Consider the following 25,328-nt stretch of genomic DNA (forward strand, 5'->3'; position numbering starts at 1 on the left):
TACAGAAAAGTTGCAAGAATAGTGCAAGGGACAACCATGATTCCTTTTCCCAGATTCAACCAGTGTTTTCCTTTCCTTCCATTTGTTTTCCCATCCTCACACCCTCCTCCCTCTATGTGCACACGAGCATGCACATGCACATGCACATACACACAAACAAATAAGTGCATTTTTTTCCCTGAACTATTTGAGAGTGAATTGGAGACATCAGGCTCCTTTATTCCTAATACTTTGGTGAGTATTTCTTAAGAACAAGGCCATTCTACTAAATAATCACAGTACAGTTATCAAAGTCATGGCTGTTAGTATTGATATAACACTACTGTCTAACCCAGAGTCCCTTTTCCAACTTTATCAATTGTTTCCATAATGTCCTTTATAACATCTCTCCCCACCACCAAGTCCAGGGTACAATCCAGAATGACACATTGTGTTCAGTTGTCATGTCTTCTTTAAACAGGAAGTTTCCCAACTTTGTGTTTTCTGACTTTGGCATTTTTGAAGAGTTCAAACCAGTTATTTAGTAGAGTGTTGCTATTTCAAGTCTGTTTGATGTTTCCTCATTCAATTCTGGTTATGCATTTTTGTCACGAATACCAAATACCACAGAAGTGTTGTGTCTCAAGGTATCTTATCAAAAGGCACATGGTGCTGATTTGTGCCTTAATTGGTGGTGTTAGCTTTGTTCATTGAGTTAAGTTGGAGTCCATCAAGTGTTTCCACAGTGAACTAACAGTTTTTCCTGTTAGAAGAATTTTTTGGAGAGATACTTTGAAGCTATGTAAATAGCCCATCCTTCTTCAAATTTCTACCTACTAGTTTTAGCAACCATTATTTTCTAAAAATGTTATTTTTTCTATACTTATTAGTTGGCATTCTGCTGAAGGAAGAGCTTTGTCTTCTTCCCCATTTATTTGTTTGGATCAGTATGGGCTCATTGATTCTGAATTTGTTCAGTGGTTTTAACTCATTACTCTCATTATTTATTTTGATAGGCACAGATTTTTGCCAGTAAGAGCCCTTCAAGTCGACCCCTGGGTCTTTTGGATAAGTCCCCTTTACTCTTTGAGCATTTCCTTACTTTTCTGGTACAACAAGATGTTCTAGATTCATTTTATATTTTCTGTGTCCCAGCTCTGGAATGGACATTTCTCCAAAGAATCCTGGTTCTTTTTTGTAGAGAATGGTATTTAGAAATTAAGGGCTGGGTGCGGTGGCTCACACCTGTAATCTCAGCACTTTGGAAGGCCAAGGCGGGTGGATCACCTGAGGTCAGGAGTTCGAGACCAGGCTGGCCAACATGGTGAAACCCCATCTCTACTAAAAATACAAAATTAGCTGGGTGTAGTGGCACATGCCTGTCATCCCAGCTGCTCAGGAGGCTGAAGCAGGAGAATCACTTGAACCTGCGATGCAGAGTCTTCAGTGAGCTGGGATCGTGCCATTGCACTCCAGCCTGGACAACAGGAGTGAAACTCCGTCTCAATAAAGAAAGAAATTAAGACCTGGTATGTGTGTGTGTGTGTGTGTGTGTGTGTGTGTGTGTGCATGCACATGTTTTAAAAGAAACCACACTATGGAATATTACATTTACTAAATCACTGTATACCGTATGTATGAGTGTGTGTGTGCATTTAATGTTACAAGAGTCAAACAGAAGAGCATTTATTTTACATGTAATAATCATAAGTTTTGACAGGAAAGAAATACATTTTTCATTTCACAGTAAATGGCATTACACAGTTTTAGTGATAAATCATCTTGACATTTATGAACGAGCAAATGGAAAGTGGGGAACTGAGTGTGTTAAATATAAAGCTATCTTTAACTGTTCTATTAAAAAGCAAAGATTTATTTTCCATCTGTGATCTGAATGTGCCTATTTGTGTTCTCTTTTACGGCAGTGGAATTTCTGTGGAGCCACACGACGGAGAGCATGTGTGTTGGATATATGTCAGCCCAGGATGGGAAAGCCAAGGTAAGTGGGAAAAAACTGGGTCATAACCTGAAAACCTTGTAGCCATCGCATAAACCTCTAACCAGCTAAGTTGATGTGGATGAATTTTTTCAGCTTTTTTTGGGCAGTAGCTCTGTGGTCTTTATAAGCATCTGAATAAGAACAGTTAACAACGCTAACAGCTCCAGAGAAAACCAGCTATCTATTTTGCTTTTGGTGACACAGCAAGGGAGCATTAGGAAGAGCCTGCCCACTTTCCCCCACAGGCACAATTTTGCCTATTGTGAATAAGTAGAAAAGAGGAAACTGGGATTTGGGAAGAGAAAATGGGAATGAAGCTGATGAGCTGACATAGATGGATGATTCTGCAAGAATAAATGAATGGAATAAAGGAAACTGAGTCAAACAAGCTTTGACCCTAGAAAGCATCCTGCATGCTTGATGGCACAGGTGGCTGACATGCTTGCAAGTATGACCTGTCTCACCTTTCAGTGTGTTCTGTCATGCCCTGACATGGTGTCTTCATGGGCAGAATCAAAGGTCTTTGTCCATGTGCCACATGCCTGTGGCACTCGTCCCTCAGTGAGTTACGATAATCACATAGGCATCCACATACTATCTCCGGAGTTGCTTAGCTTCGCTGGACTCATGATGGTTGAGCCTGGGAATAAGCAACGTGATTTGTGGATTTTATTTTATATTGGCCTCATGTTCTTCTTGTTCATAAAGTTTTTAGAAACAGCTGTGGCCTGTGATGTTTACTTGGCATTAAAGTACCTCAGTTATAACGCTGTGAAGTTGTGCAGCATTGTTTTTAAAGGAAATGATTTATTTTGCATATTTTGACATATAAAATAGGAAAACTTTTGATATGAACTGTCTGATACAGATTGAATCATAAAGGATAAATATAATAAAGAACACTTTATTGCTTATTTGTCATGTAATACCCATCCTGACTATCCTTTGTATATTATCCAGCCAGCCTGTAGCGCCACAGAACTTTTGTGAGTAGTGTAAAGAACATTTATTCAGACAAGGATTGACTTATATTGTGAAAATATTGCTAAGATCCACCCTCCCCCTTTGCTTCACCTTCATCTGGTGCAATATTCATGTTGTGTTAGTAGACCTCTATTTCCTAAGAGAATACATAAAAGGTTGCTTTGTTTCATAATTTATATAGAATGGAAATATAATTGCCCGTTTGAAAGGTGATTTAAGGGTGTAGAACAGCACTGTCTAATAGAATTTTGTGTGATGTAAACATTTTGTATCTCCTTTCCAACAGGGAAGCTACTAGCCACATGTGGTTATTGAGCACTTAAATGTAGCTAGTTTGATTGAGGAGCTGAATTTTAAACTTTACTTAATTTAAATTTAAATAGCCACATGTGGCTCGTGGCTACCATATTGAACAGCACAGGTTTAATGAATAAGTATGAAAATGGTTATTCATATTTTCAGATTCATTTCTTCTCAGTGACAAAACAGTTCCCATACATAAAACAAGCCAGATAAACCCCAAGAATCCTTGCATAAGAGTAGCTTGCAGCCATTTCAGTTTCTCTGTCCCCTTAATACTGATTCAGAACTAAGACTGCTTTTTAACAAAAGAGCATGTTTGAGGTGGACTTCAGCACTGAAGCCAGTCTCGTGGGGTATGATTATGTTATTAAGTCCCTTGTGTGGAAATTTTTTGTTATCCTTGCTGGTGGCCCATGAAAGACACCTTACTATTTAATGTGAAATATAGGTAGTAAAGAGTGTAGAGTCCTGCTATGAGCCCGAAGATATTTGGCCTCCAGTTATATTGCTTGACGTCTGGTAGACATGGTTTTCTTGTTGTTGGTAAATTCTCCGGCTGGTAATCAATTGGGCCAGCAGATACAGCTGGTCCTCTTGCCTCTCTTGTAAATTATGTTTTTGACCTTCCTTGAGGAGAGTTAATCCCTGTTCCTTCCTTTCTCCTTTGAGCCTGTGACTACAAATACTTTCAAGGAAAAAAAAAAAACAAAAAAAACCCCAAAACAAAAACACTAATGATTTGGCTGCAGAATTCTGTTGATCAAAAAGAAAAATTATCTCTTTTGTTATAAATGCTAGAATTTTTTTGTATTGCAAGTAAGACGAAGTTATAGATGAGAGGCTGAGCTCAAAAGAGAAAAGGGGCTATAACAGTGTTTGCATTCTGTTTAAGCTTTGGACCTTCCTCTCCCTCTGGTTTCCTGACTTCTATAAAAGAATAGTTGAACTAACTAGTGGCATACCCGTTCAGCATCACGACTGGTTTCCTAAACGTGTTCCTCCATAATGTCGAGAGCCATGGTAGCAAAATGAGTAAGAAGGCATCTTAAAATATTTAAAATGTAAAAACTATTTTTAAAAGTTAAAAGACTTGTGCCCTTGTTTTAAAAAATTGTCTTCCTTCTGCTTGTTACCAAACTCAGAAACTGAGGCCACCTGGCCATTTGAACATACATGAGCTAGCTGTGTGTAATCCAAGTTAAAGCCTTGAATTAAAGCTTAGCTAAAAATCATATTGCTTACAAAAGGCTGGATAATAATCAATATCACTGTAACCAGAATGCATATAGAATTTGAATAGAGCTATGTTCTTTTACAAGTCTCTTTTTTTAAAGAATGTTCTTGCAATTAAATCATTTGATTTCTAAACTGTTTTGATAGCATAAGGTAAAGATTTATTTTTAAGGAGCCAAAATTAGGGCATCAGTACCAGTTGGATTTTAAAAACAGATTGTCCATATCCTACCCAGATAGCAGACAGTTAATGAAGAGTTTTTAATAAACACCCAGTGTGCATGGTCTACTGTAATAGAAACAGATGTTAAAACTGGCATGGAACTTATTCAACTATAATACATGAAATTAGGTTTCTTTTATTATGTAGAGGTCACTTTTTATAACCACAGTGAAAATACTGTTATAAAAATTTCCTTGAGGAGGAGCAGACTATTTTATAGTCTTTAAGTGTCTCTCCACAGACTTCTTATTAGTTGTAGGGAAAAATAATAACTATATAATGGAGAAACCAGGCAACACCTTGACCATATGATCAGAATTAATACCACCAATGAGGGGCAGATGGACAATATGTGCCTCTGGCTATGATAACTTGAGGATACAATATCACTTGTGTAGTATTCCATCTGGAAATGTATAACCTGAACCTAACTGTGAAGAAACATCAGACACATTTAAAATGAGGAACATTCTGTGAAGAAAGAAAAAAAGAAACGTGTTCTTCAATAATGTCAATGTCATAAAAGACAGAGGCTGCAGAAATGTTCCAGAGGAAACAATACTAAAGAGATGTGACAACTAAATGCAGTAACTGGTCCTAGAATAGATCCTATATGGGAAAAATGCTATAAATGCATTATTAGGTCAATTTACAAAATTGGAATATGGTTAGTAAAAAGTGTTTTATCATTGTTAAACTCACTGAAGTTGATCACTGTACTGTGGTGTATAATATTTTTATTCTTATGAAATATACACTAATGCGTCTAGGGGTAAAGGGCCATAATATAGACAATATCTTCTCAGTGGGTCAGAAAAATATATTATGTGGATGAATGGATGGATAGAGCAATAGCAAATTGCAAAGCAAATGGAGCAAAATGTTAACAGTAGGTGAACGTTGGTAAAGGATGTATAGATCTTCCCGGAACTATTGTGTAATTCTTAAATTCTTTTCTTTTTTTTTTAAATTTAATTTTATTATTACTATACTTTAGGTTTTAGGGTACATGTGCACAATGTGCAGGTTTGTTACATGTGTATCCATGCGCCATGTTGGTGTGCTGCACCCATTAACTCCTCATTTAGCATTAGGTATATCTCCTAATGCTATCCCTCCCCTCCCCCTACCCCACAACAGTCCCCGGAGTGTGATGTTCCCCTTCCTGTGTCCATGAGTTCTCATTGTTCAATTCCCACCTATGAGAGAGAACATGCGGTGTTTGGTTTTTTGTCCTTGCGATAGTTTACTGAGAATGATGTTTTCCAGTTTCATCCATGTCCCTACAAAGGACATGAACTCATCATTTTTTATGGCTGCATAGTATTCCATGGTGTATATGTGCCACATTTTCTTAATCCAGTCTATTGTTGTTGGACATTTGGGTTGGTTCCAAGTCTTTGCTATTGTGAATAATGCCGCAATAAACATACGTGTGCATGTGTCTTTATAGCAGCATGATTTATAGTCCTTTGGGTATATACCCAGTAATGGGATGGCTGGGTCAAATGGTATTTCTAGTTCTAGATCCCTGAGGAATCGCCACACTGACTTCCACAATGGTTGAACTAGTTTACAGTCCCACCAACAGTGTAAAAGTGTTCCTATTTCTCCACATCCTCTCCAGCACCTGTTGTTTCCTGACTTTTTAATGATGGCCATTCTAACTGGTGTGAGATGGTATCTCATTGTGGTTTTGATTTGTGTTTCTCTGATGGCCAGTGATGATGAGCATTTTTTCATGTGTTTTTTGGCTGCATAAATTATTTTCAAATTAAAAATTTTTTAAATGTCACTTTTGGGTCTTGTGGCACATTTGATTAGTTCTTTGGGGCTTGTACTTGAAATGATGCAGTTCAAAAAATAAATCACCCTTGGTTTATAACCAAGTCTGCATTGGATGAATGATTACATTCCCCCAAACTATTGCCTTTTTCTCATTTTGAATTCCTGACTAGAATGACCAAAATTCAGATAACACATCCCATTACAAATATTTTGCAAAATATTTCTATAATAGTTCCTTGTTTCCAGTGGGATCTAAGAGAGATTAAGCTTTTTCATAATCAAGGCGCTGTCCTCTTAGGATGTTTTTTGTTATATTACTCAGCTTTCCTTAAATTTACTCAACAAATATTTATTTGTGATGCTTCTCTGCCTTGTGTGACAAACTCTGTGCAATACTCTGACACATGGTAATGAAACAGGACAGATGTTGCCCATACCATATTTCCCTCACCTAGGGAAAGCACAGGGCACTGGGTGGTAACTCAATGATATTTACATTTTGTTTTTAACATTTTCTATTTTAATGCCATGAAGTCTTCGAAACCTCATGAGGTCATGCCAGGATTTCTATTCTTGGCACATCTGACTAGTTCTTTGGGCCATGCAGTTAAAATAAATAAGTATTGGGATGGGTGCAGTGCCAGGAAGTTGGAGCCTGAGTTGCCCTCCTACTCCATGCACACTGTGAGCTGTGGTTTGATCACTCTGCCTCTGGATCCCAGAGGCCTCATCTGTAATATGAGAATAAGAAATCCTTACCTCGCCTTAAGCCTTTCCTATGATATGATAAGAACGAGCAAGCAAAACCTTATCTGTCTCAATACAGATGACTAGACCCCATTAAGTCCTTGTTGTTGCTTCCAATCTGCAGAATTCCAAATTCAACATTCCAGATTACATAAACAAATATGTTGCCACTCAATTTTCAGTAGGATTTTTGCAATACCAATGTAGTATCTACTATGTTCTAACATGTTTTATCTTCATGAAGATGGTTTCCAGGACTTTTAAAAAAAAACTTAGTGAATGTATATTTACAAAGGATAGCAGAGATGAGATATCTGAGTGCTTTTTGCTAGGCTTAAAACTTACCTCTCACATAAAGCCATAGGAGGGAGACTTAAATATAAAACATGATGTACACAAGAGGGGGTTATCAAAAGAAGTGAAAAGAAACTCCACTTCTAATTAGAATGAAGAAAGTTACAAGAGACTGTTGCTTCTACTCCCAACTATGTAAATGAGCTGCATAATCTATAGAATCATAAATTTTTAAAAAGTATCCAGAGAAGTTAATATGTAGAGAAAAACCTAAGTAAACTAAATACCAGAAAGAGACAAGCGCTTCCTAGGAGACAAAAACCTCCGATTGCTTTATTCCCTGGCAGAGCAGCAGGAGGAGGAGTCAAACTCAACGTAGAGGTGTATATAAAGATAAATCAGCCAAATTTTTTAATGAACTCTTTATGGCCGTGTGTGAGCTGGTGTGACAGATTAAAATCCTGAGACACTCCATTCACAGAGAGCTTATACCCACCCCCAGTTTTTCTTTATGAGGCCTTCATCAAGTGGCAACACACCAAAGCTTGGAGCAGAGCAAAGAATTGTGAGTGATTCGTTAAGGTGCATAAGATTTTCACCAAATACATGGCAGTGGCCAAAGAAAGACTAGAGGCATAGCAAGAGAGCCGCAAGACAACTCGGAAGCATAGTGGTCCTTTATCAAGTGCAACACAGTTGCAACAGAAGGCTGGATTAAAGCAAAAGAGATTTTAAAAAACCTCTCCTGCTCCCAACATGTACAGGGCCTTCATCAAGGGCCAGGCAGTGTTGTACAGAATCCTAGTGCCAGGGTAAGAGAGTGAAGAAATATTCCATGACACAGAAATCTGGAGGAGGTTACAAAGAGCAAAATGAACACCTTAGCAACATGGAAAGCTAATGGCTTGCCTATAAACAAAGAAAAGTCTCCCGTAGTTAGAATGCTGGTGCCTGGACTATAAGAATGGAGAATTCTCTAGAGTCTCACCTGGACTCAGATCCCAAACGTTGCTTAAGGGAAATTCCTGATCCAGGATACAAAATCAACATGTAAAAATTAGTAGCATTTTTATACACCAATAATGAACTGCCTGGAGAAAGAAATCAAGAAGGCAACCCCATTTACAATAGTTGAAAAGAAATACCTAGTAATAAATTTAACCAAGGAGATGAAAGACCTCTACTAGGAAAACTACAAAACACTGATGAAAGTAATTGAAGAGGACACAGACAAATGGAAAGACATCCCATGCTCATGGATCAGAAGAATTAATATCTTTAAAACAACCCTATTTAACAAATACCAATGATATTTTCCACAGTAACAGAAAAGACAATCCTAAAATTTATATGGAACCCCAAAACAGCCCAAATAGCCGAAGCAATCCTTGGCAAAAAGAACAAAGCTGAATACTTCACACTACTTGACTTCAGAATACCTTGTAAGCCTATAGTAACCAAAACATTATGATAAAAACAGGCATATAGACCAATAGAACAGAATAGCGAATCCAGAAATCCATACCTTTATAGCCAACTGATTTTTCACAAAGGCTGTAAGAACATACTTTGGGGAAGGGACACCCTCTTCAATAAATGGTGCTGGGAAAGTTAGATATTCATATGCAGAAGAATGAAACTGGATGCCTGACTCTCTTCATATATAAAAATCCATTCAAGATTGATTAAAATCTTAAATGTAAGGCCCCAAACTATAAAACTACTAGAAGAAAACGTAGGGAAAATACTTCAGGACATTGGTTTAGGCAAAGATTTTTGTGGCCGAGACCTCAAAAGCACAGACAAAAAATCCCAAAAGAGACAAATAGGACTCTTACTAAACTAAAAAGCTGCTTCACAGGAAAGGAAACAATTGACAGAATGAGCAGACAACCAGTTGAATGGGAGAAAATATTTGCAAACTTTTCTTCTGACAGAGGACTAATAATCAGAATATACAAGGAACTCAAACAACTAAATGTTTAAAAAAAAATCCCATTAAAAACTAGCCAAAAGACATGGGTAGATATCTCTCAAAAGAAGACACACAAATGGCCAACGGACATGTGACAAAATTCTCAACATCACTAATCATCAGGGAAATGCAAATCATAAACACAGTGAGATACTACCTTACCCCACTTGGAATAGCAGTTACTAAAAAGACAAAATATAACAGGTCCTGGTGAGGATGCAGAAAAAAGGAAGCTCATACACTGTTGGTAGAAATATAAATTCATACAGCCACTATGGGAAAGAGTCTGGAGATTTCTCAAAAAAACTTAAAATAGGACTACCATGCAATCCAACCTTTCTACTACTGGGTATTTATCCAAAGAAAAGGACGTCAGTACATCAAAGGGATACCTGCGCTGTACTTGCATGTTTATTGCAGCACTACTCCCAATAGCAAGTATATAGAATCAACCTAAAAATATATCAGCAGATGAATGGATCAAGAAAATGTAGTCTATATACACGGTGGAATACTATTTGGGCATATTAAAGAATGAAATCATGTCATTTGCAACAACATGGATCGAAGTGGAGGTCATTATGTTAAGTGAAGTAAGGCAGGCACAGAAAGACAAATTTAGCATGTTCTCACTTACATGTGAGAGCTCAACAATGCTGATCTCATAGAGACAGAGAGTACAATGATAAATACCAGAGAGTTGGAAAGGTGTGTGAGTGGGAGGAGGGAATGAAGAGAGGTCGGTCAATGGGTACAGTTAGATAGAAAGTATGAGTTCTAATTTTTGATAGAGTAAGTTGACTATAGTTAACAACAATGTATTATATATTTCCAGTAGCTAGAAGATAGAACTTGAAATTTTCCCAATATGTATAGAAATGATAAATACTCAAGGTGATGGATACCCCAAATACCCTGACTTGATCATAACACATTCTGTGCATGAAACAAAGTATCACATGTATCCCATACATATGTAAAATATGTCAATAAAATAAAATGATTAGTATGTCAGTTGAAAAAAATAAAAACATAAAATAACTGATATTGAGTATATTCACATCATTTAAAAGATAATTTCAAACCCAGGAAGGATGAAAAATAATAGAAAAAGTTCAATGAGATAAAAATTAGAAATAAAATAATTTTCAAAAATGAAAGCTGGTATGGCTATATTAGTGTCAGACCTAGGAGATATGAGATAAAACAGGACATTTCATATTGAAAATGTGGTCCATTCAATTAAAAAGGTACAAAACTTCTAAAGGTATATGTGCCTGGTAAAAGAAACAAAAATTGAGAGTAATAAAAGGAGTAATAGACAAATCTATAGTCATAGTTGGAAACTTTAACATCCTTCTTTCTCTCAGTATGAAATAAGACATACAATAGTAAATGACTTGAATAAAAATTAGTAAGGATGTGAATAATAGACCCAACTTGACCAAAGTGGTATTCATAGAACATTACATTCAACAAGTTATTATTTTCAAGTTCATAAGGAATATTTACCAAGAGAAACTGGTGATTATTTTCAACTGAATGATAATTAAAACAATATATGAGAATTTATAGGATGCAATTAAAACATTAAAAGGAAAAGTATGTCCTTAAATACTTATGGTAGAAAAGAAAGTTTAAAATAAATAAGCTATCATCTTAAGAAGCTTTAAGAAGAATAGATGGAAAATAATCAAAATAAGAATGCAAGCAGTAACAAAGAAAAGAAATTTTAAAATGGAGAAAAGCAAAGCTAGGCGGTTCTTTGAAAAAAAATTAGTGAAATTGATAAAACTTTAGAAAGAATGATTAGGAAAGAAAGAAAGAAACCCACAAATTACCAATAGCAAGAATGAAAAGGAAATAGTAATGCAGGATCACCGATTCTGTAGGCATTAAATGGCTAACTTTATTTCAACAGAGGCAGCAACTGGATGAAATTTATTAATTTATTGAAGAAAACCAACTTAACAAACTAAACACAAAAAATTTAACCACTTACATATTTAAGAAATTGAATTTCTATAAGCAAAACATTCTCATAAAGTAAACTTTATGCCCAGATGGTGTCACTGGTATCTTGTATCAGACATTTCAGGAAGAAATAACATTAATCTTATGCCATTTCTTTCAGAAAACCAAAGCGGAGGGGTTGTTTTCCAATCCATTTTATGAGACAAGGGTAACCTCAGTATTTGACAAAGATGTTACAAGGAAGGAAAACTACAGACCAATAGCTGTCATGAATATATATGCATAGATGCTTAATAAGTTATTACTTTGGAATGAAAAATCCAGCAGTATTACTGCCCGTGGACACCAAATAAGGTTTTTCCAAGGAATGCACAGTTGACTTAGCATTTCAAAAGTCAGTCATTGCCAACAAATGATACTGGAACGTAAGGATATCCACATGTAAAATAATGAAGTTGGACCCTTTATTCCCATATATAAAAACTAACTCAAAATGTATCAGGAACCAAAATGTTAAGAGCTAAAACTATAAATTTCTTAGGAGGACTTAGGAGTAAATCTTTCTGTCCTTGGATTATGCAGTTATTTCTTAGATATGATCCCAAAAGCACAAGCAACAAAAGAAAAAATAAATAGGACATCATAAAAGTTTAAAACTTTTATGCTTCAAAGGATAACATCAAGAAAGTAGAAAAAGCCCACAAAATAGGAAAACATATTTGCAAATCATGTAATTGGTAAGGAGCTTGTACCAGAACATATAGAGAACTCTTACAACTGAACGATTAGAAGGCATAAAATGGGCATGAGATCTGAGTAGACATTTTTCTAAAGAAGATATACAAATAGCCAGTAAGTACAGGAAAAGATGCTTAACATCAGTAGTCATTAGCGAAATGCAGATCACAACCACAAATAGAAACCACTTCACATCCAACAAGATGGCTATGATAAAAATTGTGAATAATAACAAGTCTTGGTGAGGATGTGGAGAAATTGGAACCCTCATATATTGCTGATAGGAATGTAAAAATGGTGCTGCTACTTTGGACAGCAGTTTGGCAGTTCCTCAAAAAGTTAAACATAGAGTTACCATGTGACCCAGCAGTTCCATTTCTAGGTACATACCCAAGAAAATGAAAAGATATGTCCACATAAAAACTTGTGCATGGATACTTATAGCGGCATTATTCATAACGGCAAAAAAAGAAGAAACAATCCAAATGTCCATCAACTGCTGAATGGATCAGCAAAATGTGAAATATTCATACAATGGAATATTTTCAGCTGTAAAAAGGAATGAAGTACAGATATATACCGTAGCTTGGATGAACCTTGAAAACATTATTCTAGGTAAAAGAAGCCAGACACTAACGGCCACATAGTGTATGATTTTGTTTATATGAAATGTCCAGAATAGGAAACTCCATAGAGATAAGGTAGATTAGTGGTAGAGGTAAGGGAATGGGGAGTGAGTGCTAATGGGCACAGGGTTTCTTTTAGAGGTGATGAAAATGTTCTGGAATTAGAACATTGCACATTTTGCAAATATATTAAAAACTACTGAATTGAACAGTTATTTAAGTGGATGAATTTTATGATATATGAATTATATCTCAGTAAAGCTGTTAAAAATGTTAATTGATATAATTTACTGTGTTACCAAAATAAAGGAGAAAACCTGTATGTTCCTCTTGATTCCATATGATCATCTCAACTTGCGTGAATGATAAAAACCTCAAAATAGCCGGGCGCGGTGGCTCATGCCTGTAATCCTAGCACTTTGGGAGGAGGCCGAGGTAGGCGGATCACCAGGTCAGGAGATCGAGACCATCCTGGCTAACACGGTGAAACCCCGTCTCTACTAAAAATACAAAAAATTAGCCAGGAGTGGTGGTGGGCGCCTGTAGTCCCAGCTACTCGGGAGGCTGAGGCAGGAGAATGGCATGAACCTGGGAGGCGGAGCTTGCAGTGAGCAGAGATCGCACGACTGCACTGCAGCCTGGGCGACAGAGTGAGACTCTGTCTCAAAAAAAAAAAAAAAAAAAAAACCTCAAAATATGAGATATCCAAGGAAAATTCCTCAAAAATTCCTCAATGTGATTAAGAGCATCATCTTATCAAAAACCTACAGCTAAAATCATACTAATTGGTGAAACACTGAACACTTTCTTTCTAACACTGACAACAGGCAAAGAGGCCATCCACTCATCACTTCTATTCAGTATTTTATTGGATGCTCCACTAGTACAATAAAGCAAATAAAAGATAAAACTTGGAAAAGAAATAGTAAAAACCATAGTTATTCTCAGAGGACATGAAATGAATCTAACGAATGATGTGCAAGACCTGTTCCCTGAAGACTATAAAACCTTGCTGAGAGAAATAAAAGACAACCTAAATAGAGAAACATGCCATATTCATGGATTGGAAAACACAGTAAGAGAGCCATTCTTTCCACATTCAGCTATAGATTCAAAGCAATCTCAATAAAAATTCCAGCAGACATTTTTAAATAAAAAATTGACAAGTTGGTTTTATAATTTGTGTGGGAATTTAAAGGACCTACAACTGCAAAAATCAACTTTAAAAAAGATCAGAGTTAGAGGACTTACAGTACCAGACTTTAAGACCTACTGTAAAGCTACTGTAATCAAGGCAGTTTTCCTCCACAGAAGAGGCAACCCTAAAAATCAGTGTATCAGCTTTGAAATCAGCAGGAATACCATCCAACTCTTCAGTTTCACAGCATTTTGAAGGAAGGGAATTGCCAGATTGGTTGATGCAGCAGGGTCCACCAAACACTGCAGAAATTATTAAATATTGTCTCAGAATTATAGACGGAAATTTGTGTCTCAGGAGGAAACTGGCTGGGCGTGGTGGCTCATGCCTGTAATCTTAGCACTTTGGGAGGCTGAGACAGGCAGATCACGAGGTCAGGAGATCGAGACCATCCTGGCTAACATGGTGGAATCCCGTCTCTACTAAAAATACAAAAAAAAAAAAATTAGCTGGGCATGGTGGCAAACACCTGTAGTCCCAGCTGCTCAGGCGGTTAAGGCAGGAGAATCGCTTGAACCCAGGAGGCGGAGGTTGCAGTGAGCCGAGATCGCGCCACTGCACTCCAGCCTGGGCAACAGAGGGAGACTCCATCTCAAAAATAAATAAATTAATTAATTAAATTAAATAAACCAAATTTTATTCAATGTGGAGGGACAGAATAATCACCAGCAGTGTGGATACTGTTTGTCATCGGATGAAAGAGTTGTCTTTACAATAAAGATTTCCAAAATGAGAAATTATACATTCAACAACCTTAATAAAATATTCTTTTAAAAAAATGAAAGAGGAAATTTAAATGGACACTTGTATCTCCTGATGTATGTATTTTGGTCAGCTTCTTCACAAGCTTACCTAATTGCTTATGTACTTTAAATTTAAGTATACATTTTAAAATGTTATCCTATTAATTTACTCTTGGCCTTCAGGTATTACCAGTGTTAAACTACTAAAAGCACACAAAATCTAGTAAACTGTCATAGGTTTCTCATAATTTCACTTTTCTTTCAGTCTGAAAAATTTTCAGGCGAAGTTGCTGCTTTAGGGAAGTGATTTTTCTAAAATTAGGTGAGGATTAGTGAAATAATAACACCCTTATTTGTTTTTAATACTCAAATTTTTTATTCACAAGGTTATTGGGGTATAACTGACTAAATAAGCGTATCCTGCTCTTAAAGATAAAAATATAACCAAGGTAAAACAGGTGACTTTGTGGTATTAAGACTAGGATGATAACACAAAGGATTATTTGTGCTAAAAACATTTTTTTATGTGTAACCAAAAGATTATTTCTGAACAGAGATTCAGAAAAAAATGTAAATGAAAGATAAATTAAGAAATCAAAATTGATACAGAAATAGATGTTTGACTAGAAATTGCAATTTATTTGAGATATTTTTTCTTTTATTATTTTATCATTTTGAATGTGATTATGTAAATCTTGATGTGATGACTATTAACTTTTCTCAGCTTTAATGTCTGAAAACCTCATAAAATCATCCTATTTACCTAAATAATGCAATTTATTTATTTATTTATTTATTTATTTCCTTAGAGACAGGATCTCACTGTATCACCCACTTGGAGTGCAGTGGCACAGTCATAGCTCACTGTAACTTCAAACTCCTGGGCTCAAACGATCCTCTTGCCTCAGCTCCCCAAGTAGCTAAGACTGTAGGTACACCACGAGGCCTGGCTAATTTTTAAATGTTTTGTAGAGATGAGGTCTTGCTGTGTTGCCCAGGCTGGCGTAATCTCAAACTCTTGGCCTCAAGCAATACTCCCACCTCAGCCTCGCAAAGCGCTGGGATTACAAGTGTGAACCACTGCACACCTGGCCTGTTTATAAAACTTTAATAGGATCTTCTTGGGCCAAGGGTAAACCCTCACAAAGCTAAATAATTTTCCTACATAACTTTTACTTTGTTCACAAAGTTATGTTGAGTGAACAAAGCCAGACATAAAAGAGTACTAAGTGAATTATTTTATTTATATGGTTTAATAACTGGCTCAACTAAGCTATGATGATAGAAATCAGAAAGTGATTGCTTCAAGAAAAGGGCATGAGGGAATTTGGGGGCAGTAATAGAAATGTCCTGTGTGGAAAATGTTCTCCTTAGGATTTGGTTTCATGGGGATACAAATTATTAAAAATAATCAAATCCTTTACTGAACGTCTATGCACTTTATTGTATGTAAAATCGTACCTCTGTTTTTTGAAAGTCTTAAAAATGGTATTAGCTAGACTGTCTGGGTTTGTTTTTGTTTTTGTTTTTGTTTTTTATGAGGATAGGATCTTGCTCTGTCATCCAGGCTGGAGTGCAGCTGGAGATTATGGCTCACTGTAACCTCAAATTCCTGAGTTCAAGAGATCCTCCAGCCTCAGCCTCCCTAGTAACTAGGACTACAGGGGAACACCTCGCCTGGCTAATTTTTATTTTATTACTTGTCAAGACAGGGTCTTGCTATGTTCCCCAGGTGAGACTGTCTTTAAAGAGGCATGTGATGATTGGCAGCACGGGCTTTAGAATTAGTCAGACTTGGATTTCAATCCTGGAGTCCCTGCTTTATAACCTGGGGCAAGTTACAGCTTTGATCCTTAGTTTCCTCATCTGTTGATGCTTTGATAGAATTCTGAAAATTAGTTGAATAATAAAAATGAAGTGCATGTAATAGATGCTGCATTTGTTATGGTGGGTGTTGGTGGCAGCAGTAGTTGTGGTAGAGGAAGAGGTGATGGTGGAAGTTGCAGGGAATCTCTCAGGACCATCACACCACAGCTCCACAGGCCCCATTTACACTGCAGTTATGCTCCCAAAGGTGCCATTTATATTGACTATGACAAGAGTGATGCCACCTGAATGTTCACCGTGCTCCTTTGGTGGAAATGGTAATGGTTATTACATTTTGACAAAATGCAACTCTAACTTGCAAGTTAATGTTAATAAGTTAATAAGTTAATGTTAATAAGTTAATAAGCCAGCTGGCAAGTGAATTCAGAGTTCCCAGAACAGGAAAAAAAAATTGTTGGAAGCTACAAGGAAAGACACTCCTCCCTGAACCCTGCAATTCAAGCCAAAATGGTGGCAAAGGAGCTCTTTCTAAAAACTATCTGATAGAGGTCTACCACTTTGACAGCGCCACAACTTAGGTTTTTAAATCAAAACTAAGGCGTGCCTTCAGCATTTCTTTTAAGCTCACCCATCCAAGTAATTTTCCTTTTGAAAGAAGAAGGGAGAATATTGATTACTAGCTGTGTTAAATTTCTCTTGTGTGAACCTTGATTACAGGCAATCTTCTTGTATTCCACTGAGCACTGGGCAGTGGAACACCTGCAGGATGTATTGACCATGAATCCCTTAAAAGAGACTTCCATTTCACAATAGTAGCCAATGGCTACATGCATGTATCCAGTCAAATAGATTTATTGGACCATATTTTAGATTTGCCAGGAAACACCTACATACAAATTGGCCTTAGTCTTAACCAAATTTTAACTGCGTTTGATAATCTAGTTCTTATATTATCCAACAACTAAAGGCATCTGATCCCTGGCAGGAAGCCAACTGCCTCGGGATGGTAGTTAAGGCGCCACCAATAAACCTATATACTAAAAAAACATCCCAGACAGCTAAGTTTTGGCAAGTGCACTTATAAACCACAGGAAAAGTGGCTAATCGCTGATTTTACTTGTACCTTTTAAGTTTGCCCAGCATTTGAAATGTAGAAACTTGTGTTTCTTTTCCATGCTCTTAGGGCTGCCAGGATGATCCCATTGGGTCTATTTAGAAAGTCATTTACACAAACAGGAAAAGACTGCGGAAGATTGAATGTATGAAAAACAGTTTCCTCAGCCTCAAGTTAATTTCTAAGAGTTGTTGGTAATTTTATTTTTGCCTAATTAGTCTTACTTCATTAATTTCTTCCAATTGATTCATTCAACATTGCTCCAAAGCAATAAATAGAAAAACAAAGAGGGAATTTACTGTGTTGTTAAGAGTATAAGTCTTCCCAGAGGTGCGAATAATATGTATTCAAATTATTCTCATTTTAATCATGGTGTAGGGTAAGATCTTTGCAAAGATAAATGTCTATTTTAATCTATTACTTGACTTGTAGACCCTCCATATTAGTAGAAATGAAGTGGATGAACTTTATTTTAGCAACATGAAAAGTAATGAAAACATTAATTTCTGTATCTCCACATACGTATGTAGTTATCAGTCACAAATGTGAACTTAACTTAGAATATCACCTTGTTACCTTCTAACATTTTAGATAAATATGTATCTTCCCAGCCAGACTCATGCCTGCTGTTTGCTCACAGGACGTATAACCATGACATGTAAATGAGACAAATGTACTTAAAAATGATTGAGTTTATTATGAACAGGAAATGAGTAATGATTACCTATGGTGTTTTTGTTTTTCGGTTGGGAAGCAGTAGCCAAATGATGAAAGGAATTTTCTCTTGTTTTTTTCAGTCTCGAGACAAAAACTATAATCTTGGTCATGTCATTGTTATTTCATGTTAACTTACTAACTTGAGAAAAGATACTGGTTTCTATGATCGTAAATATTGAGAATCCCCCATTGATTTTATGCTGTAACAACTTTTATTACATTATTTTATTAAATGGGTGAGCTACAGATGTGGAATCTACTAGGTATATCTTATATGTGCAGGTACTAATGACAACACAAGGCCCAACACATAGTAGGCATTTGGTGGACAGCTCTTTAATGAGTGACTGCATGTTGAGCTTTAGGGTAGAACTTTGACTTAGGATGGTGTGTAGATACAACATTTTGTTCCCACTGTCCTTTCTTCCCAGTAATCTCCAGATTTGAGATCAAAAGCTGTATTCATCATACAGCTTTGAAAAAAATTAAATACATATAAAATACAAATTATATGGAAAAATTTTACACAGATTTAAACATTTAAATTTTTATGTTAAAATATGATTTTTAAGTTCTGGTTTGTTCTCTCCTATAAGAGCAGATGATTTGACAACACTAGGACCCATTTCCTATGTGGCAGTGATTGAGCCAGGTGGTAGCCGCCCTGTTTGGTGAAGCCTGGGCACTTCACTTCCATAGTCCTACACCTGACCTGCTTCATAGGCATTTGAGACTAACCCGTGTTGTAGATTTTGAACCCTAAGCCAAGTCTATCTGCTAGAATACATTTTCATTCCAGTATGATTCATTCAAATAATATAGTTTATGTTTTTTTGAAAGTCTTCATCTTGGAGTGCTTGTTCTGTTTAATCCTAAGGATTAGAATTTGTTTGTGATAGTTACAATGTATGACTTTTATGTTCTGTAAGTAAAGCAATACTGAAAATTTGTGAAAACTTAACATTTTAGTATCACTAATTGAGACATTTGGCTGTGGTTGCACTGCTCTCTCTATTTACATTTCTTTCAAATACTTCTGGATGCAGTAAGTGGTAGGTACTGACAGTTTGCTTTTATGCTCTTGAGCTGTCATCACTGTACTGTACATGTTTGGACTGCACTGTCTGCTGCAATGTTGAAGGGGTAAAATGAAACTTAATTCAGGATGAGGGTTATATTAACAATTCACTAGTAGGAGATGCTCAGAGTACTTGGAAATAGATCTTTCTTCATTTGAAATAGAAAATTAATGTTATTTTAAATGTGCTTCCTAAAACAGATTAGAACCCCAATAATTCTTTGACTTCTTCCATTGATGGGTTTTGTGAATATCATGGTAAAATTTTGAACAGTTAAGAGTTAGGGTTATTACAGTAGCTAATAATGACTAAGAAGGAAGCCTTATTACTTGGCTTGAGATTTCAGCTGTTAAAAAAACCTCAGTTTACTTAGGAGTAAAAGTTTGATAAAACAGAGTATCTCATTTTTTGAATGAATTATTTATTAAATGCCATTGAGTGCCTTCTATATTGAGGTACTTTTCTGGGGACATCATAGTGAACAAAGCAGACAAGAATCCCTGTACTTGAGGACTTACATACTGGTGGGGGAAATAACGAACAAGATAAGTAAGGCCTATACTATGTTTGTGATAAGTGCTAAAAAGAGATGTGAAGCTAGGGAAGGGGTTAGGAGGTACAGGGATTCCAATGTTAGGTAGGTTTCACTTCAAAGGTGTCATTCAAGTAAAGTCTTGGAGGATTTATGGGAGCAAGGCAAGAACATTCCAGGCATAGGGAATAGTGCAAACACTCTCAAGTAGGAGTGTGCCTGGTGTGTTGGAGGGACAGTGAGAAGGCCAGTCTTAGTGGGTCAGAGTAGGCAATGGAAGGCCAGATAGATTACACAGTTTTTTATCCATGGTCAATATTTGGGCTTTTCCTCTGAAATGGGAGCCACTGGGGAGTAATGAGCAGTGGAGTGATACGAACTGACTTACATCTTAAGAGGTGACTCCAGCTGCTGAAAGGGAGGCCGAGTGGAAGGTTGTTGCCATAGAGGTAAGTGATAATAATGACTTGGACTAGAGCATTATCCACACAGGTGGTGAGAAGTAGTTGGCTTCTGCTTGTAGTTTAAGATAGAGCCAATGGGATTTGCTGATGGGTCGGATAGAGATATGAGGGAAATAGAAAAGGCAATGATGACTCTTAAGATTTTGGCCTAAACAGAAGAATGGAATTGCCATTTACTAGGGTGAGGAAGAAGGTGAAGTGGGGGGAAAAGACTTGAGGGGAAGTAGCAGAAACTCAGTTCTGGACATGTTAATTTCAAGATGCCTGTTAGGCATCAAATGGGGAAGCCCAAAAGGTAGCTGGATGTGTGTCTGGAGTTTAGGAGAAAGGACTAAGATGGAGATACAGATTAGGGAATCTCAGCATATAAACATTTTTTTAAAAAGCATTTCGATGAGATCACCAAGGACGTGAACACAGACAGGAGAAAAGATTCCTGGGGAACTTTTGTACTTATAAGTTGGGGAAGCAGCCAGGGAGAATGAAAAGTTATAATCATAGCAGTCAGAGGAGAACCAGGTGAGAATGGTGTCCTAAAAAACAAGGGAAAAGGGTGTTTCAAGAAGAAGCAGGTGATCAACTTTATCAGATGCTGCTGCTGGGCCTTGTGAAATTAGATCTGAGGACAGGCTATTGGATTTGGCATCGGAAGTCATTTCTTATTTTGATAAAGAGGGGTTTTTGTGAAGAGGTGAAAGCAAAAAGCTGATTATAGAGGGCTTAAAGGGAAAATGGAAGGAAAGAATTTGACGTAATAGGTGTAGAGAACTCTTTCAAAGAACTTTGCTGTAAATGGAAGTAAAGAAATGGAGTGGCAACTGGAGGAGGAGGTAGATCTATAGAGTTATAATTCTTACCTCAATTTCCAGTGCAACCAGATTCTTCACTTTGTATCCAAAACACTTCATAGACATTTTTCTTTAAAATGAATGGAAGAAAAGTGGTCTGTTGAGTCTTTGGACACTCCAACATTTAGTCGTTGGGGAGATGAGGAAGAATCAGCAAAGGAAAGTGAGGTTACGTTTTGGAGTAAAATAAAAGGAAAGTTTTAGCATATTATTTGTAGGAGTTCCAGGTACAGCTAGTATTCAAGGAAGGCATTCCTTGACATTTGGGATGAACTAACTTTTACAGAGTCACACAGGTCTTTTGAATGCAGGATGTCTGAACCTTTCTGTGCTCATGTGCCTGTCTAGCTCTAAGAAGGGTAGAACAAGGTGGAGCAATACATTTGCAGCTTTTGCCCATGCTCCTGCACTGCCCCCCGCTTTTTTTTAAAGAGAGAGCACCTCCCAGGACCCAGCAGAAGTCAGCTTGAGAAATGCTGCTTTCTGGGTCTCCGTGCCTTAACAGTTCTTTGGGGGCACGGGTCGGATCAGTAAGTCAGGAAGCACAAGATTTTGACAAAGAGAATTTTCTTCAAATAAGTTGTTGGTGGTTTGTATTTTTCCCCTCCAAAATTCCTCACTGACAGATTAACTGAGATTCTCAGGAAATTGTCCATTATACAAATGGAGAGTAGCCTCATTCTTAATGATAGTTTAAGTGTTAGCCTTTCATTTCTTTTCAAATAGAAGATGCTGTTTTCAAACTGTAGTAAGATTCATGTTATCTGGCAGCTTACCAACCAGAAGACCATAAATGAAATTTTGGGTTTCACCTAGTACAAATCATCAGGATGGTGAGGCCAGGTTCCCTATGAAGAGGAACCTGGGCTGTCTTGACCAAGGAAATGGTGACCCAGAGCCTCCCCTTACAGACCTGAAGGGAAACGCTCAGTAGTAAAACTCCGTAGAATGTGAAAATCAGAAAGAACTCTGAATATAATTGAGTTGAAGTTTTTCACTTATACCTGCAAAGACATTGAAACCCAGAAAGCCAGTGATTTCCCGATCCAGAAACTATCCAATCTGTCAGCAGCAGAGTTGAGGCTCAAACCGATTTCTCTGAGTCCCAGAATCATCTTGAAATTTGTTGGTAAGATTTGTGCCAGTAGCTTTCCTGAGCAAGCTCTGTTTCACCCTGCAAACCTGCTTTGTCTAAAGCCTCCTGCAGTTAAAAGCATGTCTCTTAACAGAGCCAGGTTTAGAATCCTCCTTCATGGTAAGTCTTCGGGGGGAGTAAAGATAGCCCTAAATTTGGAGTTCAGAGGCTTTCATTCACGTCTCAATTTTTCCACTTCCTCTCTGACCATAAGCAAACCACATTACCATTCTGTCTCATTTGTTTTTTTCTTTTTTTATCTGAAAAAAATAGGTATAGTATATGTCTTTCTGTCTGACATGGTATTTTGAGGAGATCTCATTGATGCAAAAGTGCTATGGAAACTAAAGCATTATGCAAATATAGGGACTTATTGTTAAGATTTCACAAAGAACTAGTTTCTGCATCCTGCAAAGACATAATTGCACTTAGAGCAAGATCCGTGTGCTTCATTCTTCTGTTCCTCCATAATAACTTGCAGAATAAATATTTATTAAATAATGGAGCACTTTTATCACCTGTAGCAAGAGGGAATATTCATGATAATTCTCCACGTGAGTGGTGAAATAATAGGTACATGTGCTTGCCATGTTTATGCGAGTATCTTCACTGGGCTTTTAACCTAAAAATAGGAGGGAACTCTTGTCTGATGTTGCCTCTGACTGAAGTGTGGTGTCAGTGAGCCTGGTGATAGTAAGAACCAAAGTGGCCTTGAGGCTGGAAGAACATGCTGTTCTCATCAGACAGCATTTTAATCTTATTTTAAGGCTCCTTAGACATGATATTTGTATGTGAGAACAATAGAACTTTTTGCCCTGTATATATCCCTGTTTCAGTGCTAACAATGAAATTTACCCGAATGTCATCTTTGTGTTTCATCTGACATCCTTGTTTTCAATGTGGAGAATGAGGTATGAGCGACACACAGTAAGATAAATAACATATGGCATTCCGTTCTCATTCTGTTGATATTTCTGATTGGTTGGCTGAACTCGGGAATTGTATCTTCAAATTGCTCTGGCCAATTTAATACTTTTAATTTAAGACAATGAGAAAATAGAAGTAAATACTTTTTTTCTTGATTCATTAACAATGTATATACAAGCTAAATGAAGTCAGCATCAGAGATTGTCCAAACTCTGAAAGGATGCTCTAGAGACCATCTAACCCAGTCTTCATTTTCCATTGCCCAATATCACACAGGCTTAGTAAGTGGGCACCCAGATCTTTTCACCTATAGTTAATGGATTTTTATTCTGTAAAATATACACATTGTTCGAGACTATATTAAGAAGGTTCATGTGAAACTGTCAGCTAGTTGAGTACATCTGCCTTCAGGATGAAGTCTGAAGACCAAACTCTATTTTTAGAGCAGTTAATTACATTCCAAGGTTTAATGCCGCACACAAAGAATGCTTAGAATATACTTATTCACAAATTGTGTCTTTTTGAAAGATAGCTCTTAAAAAGCGATGGGTAGGGAACTTCTGGGAAAAGGATAGGGGGTGGGTGGCAGTGTCTCCTGAGTCAACTCATTAAGAGAGAAAAAAATGTAAAAGCCCACAATAGAAACAAGGCAATAAAAACCAACCAGACACACTTCCCCAGCCCTTGTCTTGCCTTTGTCTCTGGACTTAGTCATTTAAGGTGTATCACGTTTGTGGCACTAAAAGAAAGCTGAGGGCGGCTGGGTGCAGTCGCTCATGCTTGTAATCAGCACTTTGGGAGGCCGAGGCAGGCGGATCATGAGGTCAGGAGGTCGAGACCATCCTGGCTAACATGGTGAAACCCCATCTGTACTAAAAAAAAAAAAAAATTAGCCAGGTGTGGTGGCACACACCTGTAGTCCCAGCTACCCAGGAGACTGAGGCAGGAGAATCTCTTGAACCTGGTGGGCGGAGGTTGCAGTGAGCTGAGATCGCGCCACTGCACTCCAGCCTGGGCGACAGAGCGAGACTTCGTCTCAAGAAGAAGAAGAAGAAAAAAAAAAAGCTGAGGGTGACTATTATCATGTCAGGCAAGAATTCACAATGCAAGGATGTAAGGTAATGCCCAGTTCACAGTACAATCTCACAGTACCATATACCATGTCTACATTGCCCAAGTAGTGATAAATACAGAAGAGAAGCTTAACTTGTTGTTAAATGGATTTTTATTCTATAAAGTACACACAGTATTCCAGATTATATTAAAGTTCATGTGACATTGTTAGTGCATGAAAAATTAGTTGTTTTCTATGACTCAGCAATTTGAAAAGTAAGAATTAACAGGAGAAGGGAAAGTGGTAGAAAAAAAGGATATCTGTTTCTTCAAAAGCACGTGATAACATAAAATTGAGCTGAACACACTTGTCTCAGGAGGCTGGAGTCTTGCTTTCCAGGAAGGAAAATGCCCATGCAAACAGGTTTACCCTAGTGTTTTTCATGTTCCTCCTTGTGTTGGATTTGTCAGAATGTTATTAATGCAGCATTATACAACAAATGTAGAAGACTCAAGGGCCCCCATTTGACTGCTGTTTAAGTTGCTCATGCCTCCAATGATCCATCTCTGGAAGAGAACTTTTAAAATTAAGTCGTGTGCAGTTTTCCTAGAAACCATGCAAGAGCAGTTTCTAAGGTGGTCTTAGAAGATCTTAACATTGAGTATGAATGATAGGAAATTTCAGCTACTACTTAGATTGTGATTAGATGGTAATTATATACTTTCTATATTACTTTTCTCTTAATTTTCTTATTTTAAAACCTTTGAGCTAAATTTGTTAATCCATTGTATTTGGTTTTATAAAAAGATACAGCCCTAATATTGGCT

General features: G+C 37.1%; 1 protein-coding gene across 6 annotated transcripts in view; it reads left to right on the plus strand.

Annotated features, from left to right (window-relative positions):
* TASP1 (taspase 1) overlaps positions 1-25,328 on the plus strand; it is a 262,432-nt gene that overhangs the window by 231,670 nt on the left and 5,434 nt on the right. For all 6 annotated transcript variants that reach the window (XR_009211478.1, XR_009211479.1, XR_004245959.2 and 3 more), the window contains one exon: positions 1,905-1,978. Coding sequence is in view for 3 of the 6 variants with exons in the window: in XM_032142309.2 (XP_031998200.1) it covers positions 1,905-1,978 (74 nt within the window). In the remaining 3 variants the exon portion in view is untranslated. Of the gene's footprint in view, positions 1-1,904; positions 1,979-25,328 lie in introns of those variants that run through there.

This window comes from Hylobates moloch, unplaced genomic scaffold (genome assembly GCF_009828535.3).
Source record: "Hylobates moloch isolate HMO894 unplaced genomic scaffold, HMol_V3 SCAFFOLD_21, whole genome shotgun sequence".
NCBI lineage: Eukaryota > Metazoa > Chordata > Mammalia > Primates > Hylobatidae > Hylobates > Hylobates moloch.